Genomic DNA, 19,340 nt, shown 5'->3' on the forward strand with positions numbered 1-19,340 from the left:
ATATATTAACTATTCTAAAGAGAAAAAAATGTGTGGTCTTTATGTGACTGACAAAGGTGAAGTCTTGATGCAGTCTGTAGCGAGGAAGGCGGGGCGAGAGCCGTGGGGCGGGTAAGGCGGGACCGGCGGTCGCACAGCTGACACTCGTTGACACTTACGCCGCCGGCCCCGCCTTACCCGCCCCACAGCTCTCACCCCGCCTTCCTCGCTACACAGTCAAACACGAAAGTAGCTTCAAAGGACAATTTGTTTGCTCGGGAGATTTAACAGAGTTCTTTTATTTCAACTTTTTTTTGGTCTCAGATGTTTCTCTAAAAATTGCAACAAAACAGAAACAAATGTGACATTTGTTGAAATCCATGAAGAGGTGAAAAATAAATATAGATTGTGGAGGTAAAATAATCTGGATTTGGGTAAATTTGATGAGAAATGTTTGAGTTCACTTTGAGGAACTGCAATAGTGATGCTGTTGATCTTCTGCAAGCATTAATCGTAAATACGAAATAAACACACAACACGTGGCATAGAAAGAAGCTGTTTCTTCACAACAGTGTTATATTCAGCAAAGAAAGGTTGAACAGGACAACCAAACAAACATTTTAAGATGCATTTTGAGTTCTTCGCCAGTTGGACGTTGAGAACAGTGTCTTGTGTTGAGCAACCGATGATGTCGCTGAAGTCATTTACAATCTATTCACACAAAAAGAGGTCCGTGATTGTTCCTTACGTCCAGCCGACCACCACACCATCAAACCAGAGCGCTATTGTGAAAGGCTGAATTCGCGGAGACCGTGTTGAGCGGTTAATCTTGCGCAGAGAAAGACAGTGAAAAGTAGTGAGCGGGTCGAGTCTCGTAAACCTGGAAACATACAGAGTCTAACGTCTGTTTAAGCTCTTAAGAGCATATCGATGTTGGCAAAGACTAAGTATAAAGCTGTTTCCATATATTTAGTGCTTTACCTTGGCTATGATGTGTCAAGAGGGCTGAGAAAACATGAGGATAAAAGAAGGCCAGGGCCTTTGAAAGGTATCTTCCACATTATTAGAAATATTTGGGACTTCGCTTACTGCATAATAGCTCTGATACATGAAACTGTGAACTCTTCTATACTTTGTTCCAAACATGAGCAAGAACTCAAACTCTTATGCAAACTCGATTTTGGGTGTTAAAATATATCAGAATACAACACATTTCGCCGTCTGTCTGCATGCAGCGTGAATTATTATTAAGGTAAGTCGTCTTCTTCTATGGTCAGTTTCTTTCAGTTTAACTCAAATATATCTATAGATGCCACATTCAACTGCAGAAGTCCATATGTCCGCCATCTTGGAACAGTCAACATTTCAGTTGCCATCTTGACTCACAGTAAAAAGATACTGTAAAGATAACATGGCAGTTTTAAAGTCTAAAATAAATTGGATAATTTTATTGCAGATGAGAATGGGTTAGTTTGTGTTTCTCTATGTTTTAAATATACACAGAGAAAGATATTTGGAAGAATGCCATAGTAGGACAAATGACAATGGTAGTCAAAAGTGCCGCAGAACTGTTTGCTGTCCTACATTCTTCAAAATATCTTTTGTGTTCAACACAACAAAGACGTTTATAAAGATTTTTTTCCTACAATGGTAGTCAATAGTGGCCAAGAACTGTTTGGTTACAAGCATTCTTCCAAATATCTTTCCCTATTCATCAGAACAAAGACATTTATACGGATTTGGAACAACTTGAGGGTGAGTAAATGATCACACAATTTTCATTTTGAACTGTCCCTTTAACTCAATATTACAGGTTTTTAAACTCTTAAAATGTTGTGTTAGCTACAGCCTTCATTCTGTTGCAATGATAATGTTTGTGTTTACACAACAGCACATAACTTTTGATATTCCTACACGTGTGTCAATTGCTATTGAGAGTTCATGGTCCAGCTTTGACTGTTCCAATATGGTGGATGACTTAGAACCTTAGGCACAGCTGCTAATGAAGCACCTACGTACTGTAATGGCTATTATCTTACTGCAATATCATGAAGATCACAGAAATGCAAAAATATACATTAACATGAACAATAGGAGCACACGCTTGCAACGCATTAGCCAAGCATTTGTGTTTGCTTCTGGTCTGGGATGTACAGAAGCATGGTTAGGTTCATTTGACATGAAATATGGAGGCTGTTTAAAAGCAAATCAGTGGTTTTCAAGTCAAAACATGGCTGCACTGGTGAACAATGATGTACAATTACGACAAGACCAACAACAATAATAATAATAACAACAATGATAATAGCAACAATATTAATAATACAAACCATCCACAACTTCCTTTTTAGAAAAGCAAACAAGTCTCATGCTGTGCGGTGTAAAACAGAAGTCAATCCTTTCTGAGTCCAATATGCTCCAATCACAAATCATCTACATTTCAGCTGCCCTCTTTCTATTGGTCAACCCAACTGTCTGTCAAAGATGTAGTTCTCAATACGGCCTCCAAACAGCTTCAACAGACATGCTGGTTGGTGAACTGCTATGGCTTCCTTCGGCCTCCACCACGTCACTCTGATTGGGCAGAGAGGGGTGCAGGAGGGCGGAGCCTGTGGAGGCGTTGGTGCAGGGCGGTAGTATGCGGGGCGGCGAGCGTTCGCCTCCGCCTCCCCCCGCCATCATGGAGAACTGGTACGAGCCGGTGGCGCTGCTGTAGTACAAGTGATAGGGTGATGAGCTGGCCTGGAAGGGTCCACCCTGACCTTGGGAGGAGCCCGCCGGGTAGGTCGGGGGTAAATACGTGTGGTAGCGGCCGGCGGGGGTCGTCATGGCTGACATGCCGATGCCGATAGCGCTGGTGACAGGGGTGGGTGTGTAGGTGAACGCTCCTGTGGGGTAGGGCACCCGCGGGTCGGAGAAGCGCCCATCAGGTAGTGAGGGGAGGGAGGGGAACGAGCGCTCCAGACTGACACGTGGGTCGGTAAACGCTGTCAGATCTGGACCTGTGAGAAGACAGTGTTGTGATTAGTTATGATGCTGAACATGTGATGAATTAAACACAAGTTTTTTGTTCATATCAGAATATGTATCATATAAATTATGTATTCATCACATTATATCAGTTTAAATCAACAGGAATTAAAGATGATACAATTTCATGAGGTTTCTATTTTAAAGCTAGAGACTTCTTGGGAGACATAAAAATGGCCATCTGGAGACGCAAAAAACCTTGAGACGTTAGAGAGATCTTATTTTGGGAGTATTCTTTTTCTTTGACCAACCAAATCCATTGCGCTACATCTGGACTTGAATTAAAATCTATAGATTTTCCATTGAAATGATCTAGACTTCTTATAATACCATGGTATTCTTTAAAGAACCATGTAAAAACCATGGTATATAAATGAAGATAATATATTATATTTCAAAGTACTGTGGTATTAACATTGAATATCATCACCGTGTCATGTGCTAAACGTACCACGGTAATACTGTATTTTCAAGAAAAGTAACACTTACAGTGTATAGCATTGCGGCTGGGCGATATGGGTGTTGTGGGATGAACCGTTGGGGTGGAGATGGGACCCAGGTAAGGGTACGATTGGTCATAAGACCAAGATGGAGAGGTTTGCATCTGTCTTGAATCTAGAAAGAGAACATTTATGTTTAATATATCACATCACAAAGAAATACGCAAATGTACACAGATGCTAAACAAACTTTTGCTTCCACAAACTCACACATAAACATCCAGCCGTAATACACTTAACACAGGTTTACAACCCTTAAATTTAAGTCATGTACCAGAGTAAACGGAATCAGACCTTAATGCAAAAAAAGATTTCAAGTTTGCTCAATAACTGATTTTTATACATTTGAACAAAAAAGTTTACAGATAGCAGCTTTAAACACACCTGCCTTTAAAATCTCATTCAATTGGATATAAAATAAAAGGTGGAAAAAAGACATAACAGAAAGAAATAACCAGTAAAAACGTCTTGGTTACGGATGTAACCTCAGTTCCCTGATGGAGGGAACGAGATGTTTGTCGAGCCGACAGATGGGGTTCGCTCTTGAGAACCTATCAACTTCTGACTAGTTTAGAAAAGGCCAATGAAATTGGCGAATGAAATTTGCATGCAGGACTCCGCCCCCGGATATCCGGGTATAAAAGGAAGACGGCGTGCTGCATTCATTCACCTTTGGTCTCAGGAGCCTGAGCATCCCTCGATCGCTGCGGCGGGCGGCCAGCGTTGTGGCAAGAAGGACACAACGTCTCGTTCCCTCCATCAGGGAGCTGAGGTTACATCCGTAACCAAGACGTACCCTTTCTGTCGGTCTCTCGACGTTGTGTCGAGCTGACAGATGGGGTTCCTATGGAAAACACCACATCGCTGTGCCGCATCACAATCTCCAGTGGAGCGACGCTGACTGGCCTGGGCGAGTCAGACGAGCGCTAGCGCGAAAATGTAACCGTCCAGTGGAGAGGTAGGGGGTCCCAGAGCTTTTGAAGAAAAGGTGGGAAGCCCCTGCCACCGGCCGTCATGGGCGGAGGCCTTGATTCTCTAACAGCGAGAAGCCGCCCGGCACGGTAAGGGCCACTGGGTAAGCATTATTCCCCCCTGGGGGAAAAACGCTACAGAGACCACTACCTCCGTAGGGAGGAATTAGTGGAGACACCAACATGGTCTCACCATCAGGGGAGAACTCATGGGAAATTGTGCGGACTGAGGGAGTTGTTGACACCTGTGTTGACATGTCTTGACACCTGCCCTAGGGGGACTCCTGTCTGCAAAAAGGTCATAGAAGACCAGGGGGTTAGGGTGCGTCGGCAGACAGGCGTGATGACGATACGTCTGCTGCCGGTGTGCCACGCTCTCCAAGGAACCCGACTCTGTAGCCAGTGTTGGCGCGGTCGCATGTGCATCAACCCGAAGGGAACCACCCCTGCCGAGGATGCCATGTATCCCAGGAGCCTCTGAAATTGTTTCAGGGGGACCGCTGACTGCCTGAAACCTTCAGGCAGTTCACACTGACTGGGCGAGCTCTGTAGTCAGTCACGCTGTCATGGAGACCGATTCGAGTTCCATACCGAGAAAGAGGATGCTCTGCACAGGGGAGAGCTTGCTCTTTTCCCAGTTGACCTGTAGCCCCAACCGATCTAGGTGCCAGAGCACCAGGTCCCTGTGTGTACACAACAGATCTCGCGAGTGTGCCAAAATGAGCCAGTCGTCGAGATAGTTCAGTACCCGCACACCTCTTTCCCTGAGGGGAAGGAGGGCGGCTTCCACGATCTTCGTGAAGACACGCGGAGACAGGGACAGACTGAAGGGGAGGACCCTGTACTGATATGCCCGCCCCTCGAAAGTGAACCGTAGGAACGGCCGATGTCGAGGGAGGAAAGAGACATGAAAGTACACATCCTTCAGGTCGATTGCCATGAACCAGTCCTGACATCTGACAGACATCAGGATGCGCTTCTGCGTGATCCTCCTGAATGGCAGCTTGTGTAGGTGCTTGTTCAGGGCATGCAGATCTCGGATGGGGCGCATCCCCCCGCCTTTCTTGGGACAATGAAGTACGTGCTGTAAAACCCGTTGAACATCTCGGCTCGATCGCTCCATTCACCAGAAGGGTGGCAACCTCGCCCAAAGCACGGGCGCATCCCCACCTCTGACTGAGGTAGAGAGGATGCCCCAACTTGGGAGGGCGTCTGGTGAACTGGATCGCGTAGCCGAGACGGATCGTCCTCCCTAGCCAGCCTGACGGCCTGGGAAGCTGCCAAGCTCCCAGGAACCAAGACAGGGGGACTAGGGGTTTGATCTGCTTCATCGGCCCCATGGGGGGTGGTTCGATGGCCAGCAATATGGATCCCTTGCCGGGGGAGGGCCCCCGGGGAGGAGATCGGCTCTGCTGTTTTTCCTGCCTGGCGATTGCGCAGCTCAACGCACTGTCTGACTGAGAGTGCTGAGGGCTAGTGTTTATACTCAACGTTGTGCTTCGCCATGGCGCAACGTCGAGTTGCCGTCCACCGTCGTGCCGAGGGTGGGAGCGGCTGTAATGACCCAGAGAGAGAGGAAACTCTATTTGAGTAAGTGGGCGCTAGCCCTCCAGAGGGGGCCAGAGGTGGTGAGATGGGGCAGGAACCGTCCCTCTCCGATCCCCCAGCGATGGAGAGGCTGGGGTCGGGCCCAATGGTATTCTCAATCTCCCTGGGGTCTTCCCATGAGGGCCGCTTTCGCCGAGGCTGCTGATGGGGTGATGGTCTCCTCTTCGATGTCTCTTCCGGGGCGGCTGCCTGAGTGGGGGGCGCCAGAGCCGGAGGGTGTCGAAGAGGACCAGGGCTGCTGGGAAGCAGACAATGCACGGGATTCGACGGCCGAGGGCGGCCGAGGATATGCTTGATATCCTCTGTCTGCTTCTTTACTGTTGAGAACTGCGGCTCGACAGTATCACCAAACAGCCCCCCCCCCCCCTTGCGAGATGGGTGCGTCGAGAAAGCGGACCTTATCGGCGTTACTCATCTGTGCAAGGTTCAGCCAGAGGTGTCTCTCATGGACCACAAGTGTGGACATCCCGCGTCGGTCACCTTGGTCACCCGTAGAGCGAGGTCGGTGGCGGCGCGGAGTTCCTGCATAAGCGCTGGGTCGGTCTTTACCCTCGTGGAGGTCTCTCAACACCTTGGCCTGGCAGGAGCCATAGCGTGGAGAGAGGAGGCAGCTTGGTCCGCCGCATGTGAGCTCTCGACACCAGGGATGCCGAGACCCACATGCTTTGGACGGGAGTCTAGGTCGAGCCCCCCAGATGGCCGCCGCCTGCGGGCACGAGTCCACCGCGGCGGCACACTCCACCTGGGGGACATCGACGTATCCTCTAGCTGCCTTACCCTCGAGGAAAGAGAGTGTGACAGAACTTTGTTTGACGTGAACGTGCCGGAAAGGGGCATTGCAGGTGTTACTAGGTTCCTCATGCACTTCCGGTAAACACAGCCCTGAGGGTGGGCGTGGCTTGGAGCCGCGCTCAACCCCGAGGTGCCGTGTAGCCAGCCGCGAGCGCTGGGAGAGGTAGTGCGGGCACTGCAACCCGACGCTCACGGCGGCCCGGGAAAGCATGGCTGACATTTCGACGTCCGCTTCTTCCTGGGCTCGACCCCCCGAGGGAGGGAACCCGAGGAATTGTCAGAGTCGGATGGCAGTACGTCATCCCTCGATGCTGCAACATATCATCACGCATCGTGTCCGAATACGTGGTTGAGGAACAAGACGGTGGGACCGTCTCCTGGGGAATGGACAAACGAGTGAGACGAGGTGCGAACGGTCCATGAGCCAGTGGCTGGCGGATAAGCGCTCACAGTGATCCTCATATCACCCTCGCTGCTTGTCGTATCGGGCGGCAGGGCCGTAGTCCTGCTGTCACGGAACAGTGAGCAGACAAGGTGGTGGCTGAGTCCCGTGGGAACACAGCCGCCTGTGACGCAACGTCTGAATCATCAACCGCCCGCAGTGCGAGCAGGACGTATCCACAACGTCTGCCCCAGCGTACTGGAAGCAGACATCGTGTCTGTCCACCTCCTCGATGAGTGTGTTGCACCCATGTGAACAGCGGGACATGCCACGCTGGAGAAATTTGCTCTTTCAGAAAAAAACTTGAACACTTCTGGAACTGCCGAGACGCCCAGGGGAACGTCGCTGCAGGAAGGGACAGTCCGCTGCACCACGTCATAAGATTCCAGCAGTAAATCAGCGTAGAGATTGAAGTCTCGAAGTCGATCAGTGTGAAGGCTCCGAAGAACAAAAGGTGAATGAATGCAGCACGCCGTCTCCCTTTTATACCCAGATATCCGGGGGCGGAGTCCGGCATGCAAATTTCATTCGCCAATTTCATTGGCCTTTTCTAAACTAGACAGAAGTTGATAGGTTCTCAAGAGCGAACCCCATCTGTCGGCTCGACACAACGTCGAGAGACCGACAGAAAGGGAACTTCATTGCTGACTCATGAAGTTCAAACAACAACATTTTCATTTTTGTGTCTCGTCTGCACATTTGTACGTGCCGGTTAAACTATTCAGACAAACATGAGGACACTGAATAATGGAGTAAAGAGGGCGGGAGGAGACATCGTCTCAGAATGAGTTTGCCTGTTTGTTTTTTTCCCCCATGCGGTCTAATAAATGCTCGCCAATAGCCTACAGACTTCCAGACAGAGGAGTGAGGCGGGCCATCACAGAGGAAGCAAATTACACACAGCGGCCAATGAGCGCGCGGGCTGTTTCAAGTGAAGCCAGACCGCGGCCCGCTGCCAGATCCCCCGAGAGCCCCCGCTTCTCCTGCCTCCCCTCCCCGAGCTCGAGGCTTGTGATCTGGGGCAGGAGTCACACATGGCTGGGTGGGTGGCTGGAGGCGGATTCAAGCATCCGGGCTCAATCATTTATTGCTCACACACACAGCTACCAGAAAAAAAAGAGTCAGAAGAGATACGCACCGAATGTAGGACTAACACAAATGTTCATAACGAAACAGTTGACTGTTAGTGCTCAAATAGCTCAGAAGATTTAATTGAGTTCTTAGTTTTTTTCATTTAGGTATCAAATTGCTTAGGAGAAATAAAAAGAGAAACAAATGAGTAAACAACACATGAACAGTATGGGGGTGTTCAATGAATGTAGATTTAGAGGTGAAATAATGTGGATTTGAGTAAATGTGATGAGAAATGTTTGAGTTGATATTGAGATCTTCAGTAATATTGACTTTTGATTGCAGACGAGAGAAATCTGAGCTCAGTTTGACACATTGTTGACATCTCTTCTCAAACTCTCATGACACACACATTTGTCACATTTCTGACTCTTTTTCTCAGTAGAAATATCCGAGACACACGTTTCCATATGCTCTCCATTTAATCTTGTTAATGTCTAAGAGAAATGACTGAGATATTAAAGAGATCTGTGATTTTTCTTTCCTGTGAGAAATCATGTCTTTTGGAAGTAGATTTGAAATAACTTTTTTGAAAAGAAAACACTGTCATTCTCTCGGGTTTTGATTTACTGGAACGATCAAAGTTACGTTATCAATTCAGTGAATTTTCCAGCTTTCAAATTCCCTCTGGCTAATTTTTTCCCTAAAAATCTCTCAAAGATATCTGCCGACATTTGATACATCTGCCTGTAACTTATTTAAAGTCACAGAGGTTTAATGTTATAGTGGTGGTTGTGAAAACATCTACAGCAAGCGTTACGTTTCATTGGAAGCCGCTGCCAAAAATCGTTCTTCAAACATATTTCTGTCCCAACTTCCTCTTTCTGTGCGGTTAGGGTCATACCTACACGCTGCAAATGCAAACTTCTTTAAATTCAGAAGCTTCCTCAAATTTGCACGCACTGTGACACACAGAGCCTGTGCAAACACACAAACAAACGGACACGGCCGCCCCAGCTGCTCACCATTTTCTCCAGTATGAAAAGAGAAGTAGCAAGTAATGAGAACGAAAGAGAAAACGCTCTTGAATGACTTAATAACGGTTTCCGTTGGACGCGCTCCCGCTGCTATTTCTGGCTGCCGGATCAGAGGGAAGCAGGCGGCAGGAAACATTCGGTCCGTTCCAAACCGCATCATTCAGCTCAATGCTAGAGGAACACTTTATTGCTCATATGTTGCTCTTTTCTTGCTCATCGAGATTTTAATTGAATTTCAATACTAATTAACATACACCAGCTTATATCAGGATGGAAATTATTCATTTTGTCATGATGTTTTTTTTCAAAAACAAAATGAAGCCGCATTTAATTTGCTTGTGTTTTAAATGAGGGATTTTCACACGAAACTGCTTCCTGTCGAATGAATCTCACTTCCTTTATTCTGCGCTCTGCTTCCTCCCAATGCATACATGCAAGGTGCTCGCTCTCTATATCCTTCTGTCTGTCTCTCTTACACACAACATACACAAGGACACACAACACACACACACCTTGCTCTCATCTGCACGCGTGAAGAGGAATCGAAACTCTGAGGATCTCAATATTTCAGAGGTGGAGCTCCGTGTTTTCACGCTGGGAAATGGGTGAAAAGCAGAAGTGCTGCGGGCTGAACTCTGACGTCCCGTCAGTCCATTTCTCAGAAGATTACTTGATATATAAATATATCAAATAAAAGAGAAGAGAACAAATCTGAAGAGCAGTTGGGACAGATTGTGTTTTGTGGGATGAATGTAACGATGGGTGTTTATTCTCGTCTCTTGCACACACATTTGATGTGGATCTGATTCATAGGAATCACATTCCAAACAGACCGTATAATGATTTCAGGAATAGCAGTAAAAACTGGCTATGAGCAACAGCTTTTGTCATTTCATTTAAGTTGTGCTTTTTTGCTCATATTACAAAGACATATTTTGGATCTACACTTTCCATTCCAGTGTGTTTGTGTGTGTGAGAGAGAGTATGTGTGTGAAAGAGTGTGAATATCTGTTTGTGTGTGAGTGTTTGTGTATCTGTGTGGGTAAGTGTGTGTGTGTGCACGTGTTTGTTTATTTGAGTCAGTGTTTGTGTATGTGCGAGTAACTGTGCATATAGACCGCCAGCGACTGTGTCGCTGTGTGTCGCTAGTCTCTTGCTACGAGGTGGTCAGAAGGCGTTCCTACCTTTGGTTGCTCTAGTAACATTTATAAACAAACCCTGCAGTAACTGACGAGAGAAAGCTGACGTAAGCTCCACTGCTTTACTCCTATAGGTAGTCGCTCCCGAAAGTCGCTCATCATTTGCATGAAGTTGAGCAAATCTCAACTTTGTCGTGTTGCTAGACACACTCACTTCCTGTCACCAACGGTCACTGTCACTCGTGTCACCGGAAGTTGCCGGCTCTCCATTGAAATGAATGACATTGCCTCGCTTTGTCGCTGGGTGTAGCTGGCGGTCTGAACGTGGGGGTAAGAGTGTGGGTGTGTATGTGTAGGCGTGTGTATGTGTATCAGTAAGACAGTGTGTGCATGCGTGTGTGAGAGAGTGTGTATGTGTTTGTGTGAGTTATTGTTTGTGTATCTGTGTGCGTGTGTGTGTGTGTGTGAGTGCATGTGCATTTGTGTGTGAGAAAATGTGTGTGTATATATGTGTGTGTATCTGTATGAGTGCGTAAATGTGTGAGTCTGTCTGTGTGTGGTTGTGGCGACGCGCTCTGGCATGCTCGTCTAAGCTCCAATCAAAGGTGGCCTTGTTCTCTGTATTTGTTATGTCTGAATGTCCGATGATGTGTGATGTGTCCCCACTTCCCCCCATCACCTGCCAGGAACAAGCAGAACCAATAACAAAGTAACATACACACTAACACACACACTTTCACTATCCCTAAACTAGCAAAAAGCACTGGAAAAGAATCCCAAGCGAGTCCAAATGCCTCAAACAGTGGTAACACAACAGCCTGCATGTATTCCTTACTTAACAAAACATTTCGGTGACGTTAAGAAAGGATGTTTAAAAAGGACAAAGGCCTAACGCAGGCCCGCCCTGCACCTGCATTGCTCTCTGATATAGATATAATATCAAATATGGAGACTTTCTGGTCTAACTCACCGGGAATCTGGCTGTGGGTGGGGCTGCTGAACGAGGGTGTGTTGAGGGCTGGGCGTGGGTTGTGGGCGGGGCCATGGTGAGGACTGCAGCGCATGGCACTTCGCCTCAGCTGCTCAGAGAAAGCTAACGTGCCTGGCTTTACACCTTCATCCGGCTTCTGGCGGTGTCCTGGACACACACATACACACAGAACGGAGATGAGAGAAAGCGGTTGTGTTGCCTACGGTCCATTAACAAATTCAAAACACACACACCAAAAAAAAATCATTTTTCATACTATACTCTCATTCCAACACATCCACATCTGCATATGACACACTGGAGATCCCACTCATACTGCTGAAAAACGTGCGAGGAGAGAGAGAATAGAAGAGGAGAATAAATCGAGGAGAGATTAAGAGGAGACGAGCAAAGAATGAGCTGAAATAATGAGATGAGATGATGAGATGAGATGAGATGAGATGAGATGAGATGAGATGAGGAGAGGAGAGAAGAGAGCAGATAATGAGACGATAGGAGAGTAGATTAAAAGTAGAGCAGAGAATGAGCCAAGAACAGAATAAATGTAGAAGAGTAGAAGGAAAAGAAAAGAAGATAAAAATACAGCTGAGTATAAGACAAGAAGAAAATGAAAAGAGCAGAAGATGAGTCAATAGAAGAATGAGAGGAGAGCAGAAGAGAGCAATAAATTAAACATGAGGTGATTGAGAGGAGAGCAGAGAAGATGAAAGCAGAGAAGATGAAAGCAGCAGAGAACGAGGCATGAGAAGAATAAGAGCCGATGATGAGACTTGATGAGAATAAGAAGAGCAGAGAAAGATACAACAAAAGAATGAGAGGTGAGCAGTACTTCAGACATTAGGAGATTCCGAGGGAAGCAGAGAAGATGAAAGCAGCAGAGAACGAGACATGAGAAGAAGAAGAGCCGAGGATGAGACATGATGAGAATAAGAAGAGCAGAGAAATATACAAGAAATAATGAGAGGTGAGCAGTACTTGAGACATTAGGAGATTCAGAGGAGAGCAGAGAAGAGGAAAGCAGCAGAAAACGAGACATGAGAAGAATAAGAGCCGAGGATGAGACATGATGAGAATAAGAACAGCAGAGAAAGATACATTAAAAGAATGAGAGGTGAGCAGAAATTGAGACATTAGGAGATTCAGAGGAGAGCAGAGAAGAGGAAAGCAGTAGAGAGCCAAGAACGAGACATGATGAGAATAAGAGGAGCAGAGAAAGAGACAAGAGAAGAAAGTAATGAGAGGTGAGCAGTACTTCAGACATTAGGAGATTCAGAGGGGAGCAGAGAAGATGAAAGCAGCAGAGAACGAGACATGAGAAGAATAAGAGCCGAGGATGAGACATGATGAGAATAAGAAGAGCAGAGAAAGATACAAGAAAAGAATGAGAGGTGAGCAGTGCTTGAGACATTAGGAGATTCAGAGGAGAGCAGAGAAGATGAAAGCAGCAGAAAACGAGACATGAGAAGAATAAGAGCCGAGGATGAGACATGATGAGAGTAAGAAGAGCAGATAAATATACAAGAAATAATGAGAGGTGAGCAGTAACTGAGACATTAGGAGATTCAGAGGAGAGCAGAGAAGAGGAAAGCAGTAGAGAGCCAAGAACGAGACATGATGAGAATAAGAGGAGCAGAGAAAGAGACAAGACAAGAAAGTAATGAGAGGAGAGCAGTAATTGAGACATGAGGAGATTAAGAGGAAAGCAGAAGAGGGAGAAGCAGTAGAGAGCCGAGAACGAGACATGATGAGAATGAGATAAGAGACAATGATTAGATATGATGAGAATAAGAAGAGCAGAGAATGAGACATGATGAGAAGGAGAAGAGCAGAGAATGAGACATGATTGAAAAGCACCTGAGACACAATATTTTCAGTCACACAAAGAGACTTATCAAAATACAAGCCAATTATTAAAAAATACAAAAATATATATATATAATTTTTGTTTTAAAGCAATCAAGAAATCATCATCTTCATTAGCTGTGTGGAGAACCTCATTTATCCCCCAAATATCGACAAACACTTCTACACGGTTTACCAACTTATAATAGGCATGCTCTATCCTAAGACAAGCTGCCACCAGTACCATAAACATGTTTAACACATTCAAAGAACCTTGCCCTAGCAATTTATTTTCCCCAGATTTCCAAATTGCAAGTTTGATGTACCAGACAATAAATTCAATAAGGTCAACAAATTTTTCCTACTTGCTGAATATTTTGGACCATAAATAAATATTTCAGAAGAGAAAGTTTCACCAATTGCCATAAACCATTGGGAAAAAAAGAAAGAAGAGATAATTTAACCGAGAACATTGTACAAACAAATGATAAACTGTTTCAACTTCAGAACAAAAAAGACAGCCCACCCCTACAGAAGGATTAAGGTGTGCCACGTGTCTGTTCGTAGCTATGGCCCCATGTACAATCCTCCATTGGAGGTCACCTGTCCGTTTGTCAATTGGTCATTTGTATAGGGACCGCCAACAGCCTCTAGGGGAATAATTAGTTCTTAAAAACTCAGTCCATCTTTTTTCTGGAAGTCCTCTCAAAAAACGACCATTAGATGACTTTACACAGGAAATATAAAGGGTTTTCCTTGTTACTTCCTCAAACTCATCCAACTGAGGGGTTTTAAATGACAGAAGACATTTTTCATTACCTTCCCACTCCCCCATAGCAATCTTTATTTTTAATGAGGGAAACACATAAGGAACTCCCTTTCTCCATTGATTAATGTTCTTTGAATCATTTAAGAAAGTTTTATAGTCCACATCCAAAGACTGAGTAATCTCAGAGATGGCTTTAGCAGTTGTAATGATCTCAACCCAGTCCTTTCACTCAAATCCTCTATCTATGTATTCAAAACATGTCCCAACTTTATGCATCCAGCAGCAATGAAACGCGAACGCAAACTTTGTGCAGACATCAGTCTTGCTTGTAACAAAGAGTTGAAAAAAATGGTTCCTCAAATAGCCAGAAACCAGCAGGTTCATCTGATGAACGTTAAATAGTAAACACTTTCCATGCCTCCATTGTTGACTTGTAAAATGATATAATATCCACTCCATCATCATCTTGGAGCTGCATTAGGATCAGATATTTGTTCAGTCCCATACCTCCTGCCTGCCTAAGGAGAACAACAGCAGTTTCCATCCAAGATGCATTAGTGTGATACAACAGTCTTTGAAGAGTCTGCAAACGGAAGTTCATTATTCTGAATTTTATATCCACCAGTCCTTGACCTCCTTCTTGAACAGGAAGGAACAATGCAGCAGAGCGAATCCAGTGTTGCCCCGACCAGAAAAAACTCACAAGCTTTCTTTGAATTTCTTCTATAAGTCCTGCAGGTGGTTGTAGCACCATTAGCTTATGCCAAAGTGTAGAAGCAACCAAATTATTGGTCACTAAAATTCTTCCCCTGTAAAACAGCTGAGGTAGCAAATTTTCCATCTAGACAACTTTGTGCACACCGTGTTAAAAGCTTTTGGTGACAATTTTGTAAAAATGGTACAGTTATTATATTCTTATGCTGCTTGTATGGTTAAGGTGGGGGTGGTTTGAGCTGACCTTTTACTATATTAAGAGGGATAAGGCAAGGCTGTCCACTATCTGGTCAATTGTACAGTTTAGCAACTTACTTTTTAAACTTTGAGAGAAATTGTCAGGTTTTCATGTGCCAGGTTTTTATTTTGTCTCGAAAATATGTCTTTCTGCCTATGCTGATGATAATACAGTCTTTGTTAACCATAATTAAGATATTAAGAGGCTGTTTGAAGTTCTTGATTGTTATGAGAAAGCTTCATCAGCCAAAGTAAATTGGAACAAAGGTGAAGCTTTTTGGGTGGGTCAGGGGCATTTTGAAAATCTCCCTCAATTGCCATGGGATCTTAGGTGGGGCAGAGAAGGAATCAAATTGTTGGGTATTTATTGGGGGTCTGACACTTCTCAAAAGTTAAATTGGGAGGATACAGTAGAGAAACATTAAAAAGAGAATCATGGTCAACACGATCAAAAGCTTTCTCTTGGTCCAATGAGAATAAACCAACATTAATATTACAGTTTTTCTCGATTGCTAACACACAATTCATGAAACAACTCACCATTTTCTATAAAATTTTATAAAATAAAAAACTATAAACACATTCTCAGAACAATACACCAACTTGTACAAACCCCACACACAAACAGTCTCAATTTGCAAAGGTTTAACCATGTTCTCATTCAGAAAACACAAACACACAATATAATGAACTGAAGTGTCAATATGTGAACTCAAATAGCACACATTTATCCATCAGTAAACATTCAGTTGCAAAACTGATGACACACCAATCAGAATCTCAGGATAATATCAATAGGAGCACAGGTAATTGTGCATCCTAGAATCATCTACTTCTCTTTATACTACATACTGTAAACATACAGTATAATTACAGTACACACTTTATATGAGAGAAATGTCTCTATTCTGTATCCAGTAAACTGTAGCACAATTTTTGTAGAAAATACGGAATACTTTTACAAAATTGGGCCAAAGGTGCAGAGGATGCCATATTTTTTACATTGCCTCCTATTGACAAATCACTTCACTGTATTGTTTCCTTTATCATCTCTGTAAGTCGCTTTGGATAAAAGTATCTGCTAAATGCCTGAATGTAAATGTTATTTGTGCAGTTGTGTACCGTATTGTGTTGCATGACCAGTTTATATTGTTCTTTGGTTTTTGAACTTGTCTTGTCTTGTAAGATCATCTACTTTACAGTAGTGTAATGTTTTATTTTTTCCTAAAGCTCATTCTTGCACTTTGCTCTATGTGCACTCTTTTATGTTGTATATTCTAATAAACACTAAGCTGTCAAATTATTCCTGAATCCCACTAAGAGTTTTAGTAACAGTGTTTTGAATTGATCTCACCAGTGTCTAAGACTATGTTGCAGTGTGGGTGATTTTGAGGGCTTGTGTGTCATGTGTGCAGGAAAAGTTTGGTTTTTCAGCAAGTTTGAATGGTTTTGAGAAGAGAGCTTCATTTTGACCTGAAAATAGGATGTTTGGGGAATTGGGTGAGATGTTATGGATTTGTGTTTACTGTTTTGAGAATACGAAGCATAATTTCAAGAAATGTGTTTAAGCAATTGAGAAAAACTGTAAAAACTACATATATCCAAAACATCTCGTACTAAAAATAAATTGTCCATAATAGACCTCTTAGGAACACAATATGTTTGATCCCTATGTACAAGCAGCTCTAACTATTTTTTTAGTCTGTTTGACAAACATTTTGAAAAATTTGTATATTCAGTTGTAAGAAGTGCAACAGGACGCCAATTCTTTAAAAGAGCTAGATTCTCTTTTTTTGGCAATAATGACAAAATAGCGTATATACAGGACGTAGGCAAAACACCATCTTTTATACAGTACATTAACAAAAAAACATCTAAAAGGTCCTTCCCTATACAACTCTAGAAACTCTTATAAACATTAGCTGGCAGTCCATCCAGTCCAGGGGATCGTCCTATATTAAGGTTTCCAACAGCAGCAGTCAATTATTTAAATGTTATATAGGCATCTAATGCAGTTTTAGAGTCACCATCCAATTGAGGAAGACCTTGAAAAAGCTGCATCATACAATCATTAACACAGTTCTTTGCAGCATAGAGATTAGAGTAAATGTCCACCACATGTTTCCTCATTTCCAAAGCATTATAGGATACCCTACCCATCAGGAAGCTTAAGACAAGGCATTTGTCTCTGTTGAGCAACTCTACTTTCCAAGTAAAAAAAAGGTGGTGCATCCATCTATGCCAAAGATAGGAAACGAGACCTGACCAGAGCTCCTTTCACCCTCTCATTCAAAGCCAGACTCAATTCCCTCTTCTTTTCTTTTAAATTATTATATAAAGTAGAGTCATATGTATCCACCAACTGTGATTCTATTAAGTTAATTTGTTTTTCAAGCATCTCAATCACATTTTTTACTCTATTATTGGAATTGACTGTATACTGCTGACAAAACATTTTTATTAGAATTTTCCTATATCCCACCACAGCTTTAAATTTTCAAAACTAGCATTTTTCTCTCTCCAATGTTCCCCAAAAAATGTAAATGATCACAAAAAGCAGCATCCTGCAGCAACTTAACATTGAAATGCCAATGTGAAAACTTCTTGGGAAACTCAGACATTACAATTGTCATAGAGATCAAATGATGATCTGAAAATATTATTGGACAAATACAGCAATCTGTTTGATTACTAAAACTGTTTGACACATAAAATCTGTCCAAGCGGCCAGCACTGACCCTGTTGTTAAAAGTCTTAACAACTCTTATACTGTCTATCATTAGGATGTTTAATTCTCCACATATCTAAACGTTTAAAATATTTTATCAATTTAGACAATGAGCTTGAGGACAGTAAATGAGGTTCCTCGGTATTACGCTCTTCAGTAAAATTCACAGTACAGTTCCAATCTCCTCCAATAACAACATAACCTTCACTAGAACTTTTTTTAAGAACCCCACTCAGAATATACAGTTAGGGCCATAAATATTTGGACAGAGGCACATTTTTTGTTATTTTAGCTGTGTATCAATATGTTTTCGAGTTACAGTTTTATAATAGATATTGTCTTAAAGTGCACACTCTCAGCTTTATTTAGAGTGTATTCACATCCAGATTAGCTGAAGGATTTAGGAATTACAGCTCTTTCATATGAAGCGCCCCCCTTTTTCAAGGGACCAAAAGTAATTGGACAGTTGAATAAAAAGCTGTTTTATTCACATGTATGGGCTTTTCCTTAAATAATTTTGTCATATATGAAGCATGTTAAAGGTCTGGAGTTGATTCTACATGTGGTGTTTGCATTTGGAAGTTGTTGCTGTGAACCCACATCATGGGGTTCAGGGAGATCGCCATGCAAGTGAAACAGACCATAGTTAGATTTCAAAAACACTACAAATCCGTCAAAAAGATGCCAGGAACATTAAGAGCGGACAAATCAACAATTTGGTACATTCTAAGAAAAAAACAACACACCGCTGAGCTCAGTAACAAAACAATCCTGGGCATCCATATGAGATAAAAGTGGTGGATGATGACATTATCCTCTCCATGATGAAGAAAAACACCTTCACAACGTCCGGACAAGTTTTATTTTGTCATTTAAAACACCTCTCCCCTTTAAACTTTAAAACTGCGCAGCTTGAAGAGATGCATGCAAAACACGTCTGACTTTAAAACTGCGCACCTCGCGCTGCACGGAGAGACGCATGCACCGAGAGACACGTCTGACTTTAAAACTGCGCAACATGTGCTGCACGGAGAGACACACCAGACTTTAAAACTGCGCACCTCGCGCTGCACGGAGAGACGCATGCACCGAGAGACACGTCTGACTTTAAAACAGCACAACTTGTGCCGCACGGAGAGACGCATCCACTGAGAGACACGTGTGACTTTAAAACTGCGTACCTCGCGCTGCACGGAGAGACACGTCTGACTTTAAAACAGCACAACTTGTGCCGCACGGAGAGACGCATCCACGGAGAGACACGTGTGACTTTAAAACTGCGCACCGCGCGCTGCACGAAGAGAGGCATCCACGGAGAACCACATCTGACTTTAAAACTGCGCACCTCGCGCTGCACGAAGAGACGCATCCACGGAGAGACACGTCTGACTTTAAAACTGCGCAGCTCATGCTGCAAGGAGAGACACATCTAAAACGGTAATTTTAAAAGGGAAGAAGATGCGCTTGATTTATAACTGCGCAGCTCGCAA

General features: G+C 43.8%; 1 protein-coding gene across 4 annotated transcripts in view; it reads right to left on the reverse strand.

Annotated features, from left to right (window-relative positions):
* Positions 1 to 281: 281 nt before the first annotated feature.
* runx1 (RUNX family transcription factor 1) overlaps positions 282 to 19,340 on the reverse strand; it is a 70,240-nt gene continuing 51,181 nt past the window's right edge. For 2 of the 4 annotated variants that reach the window (XM_057331885.1, XM_057331887.1), the window contains 3 exons: positions 11,540 to 11,707; positions 3,499 to 3,624; positions 283 to 2,981 (listed from right to left, as the gene is read on the reverse strand). In XM_057331885.1, coding sequence (XP_057187868.1) covers positions 2,473 to 2,981; positions 3,499 to 3,624; positions 11,540 to 11,707 — 803 coding nt within the window. In that variant the 3' untranslated portion in view covers positions 283 to 2,472. Of the gene's footprint in view, positions 2,982 to 3,498; positions 3,625 to 11,539; positions 11,708 to 19,340 lie in introns of all 4 variants that reach the window. The other 2 variants (XM_057331884.1, XM_057331886.1) reach the window with 2 other exon arrangements.

The sequence above is a fragment of the Triplophysa rosa genome, linkage group LG4, assembly GCF_024868665.1.
Source record: "Triplophysa rosa linkage group LG4, Trosa_1v2, whole genome shotgun sequence".
NCBI lineage: Eukaryota > Metazoa > Chordata > Actinopteri > Cypriniformes > Nemacheilidae > Triplophysa > Triplophysa rosa.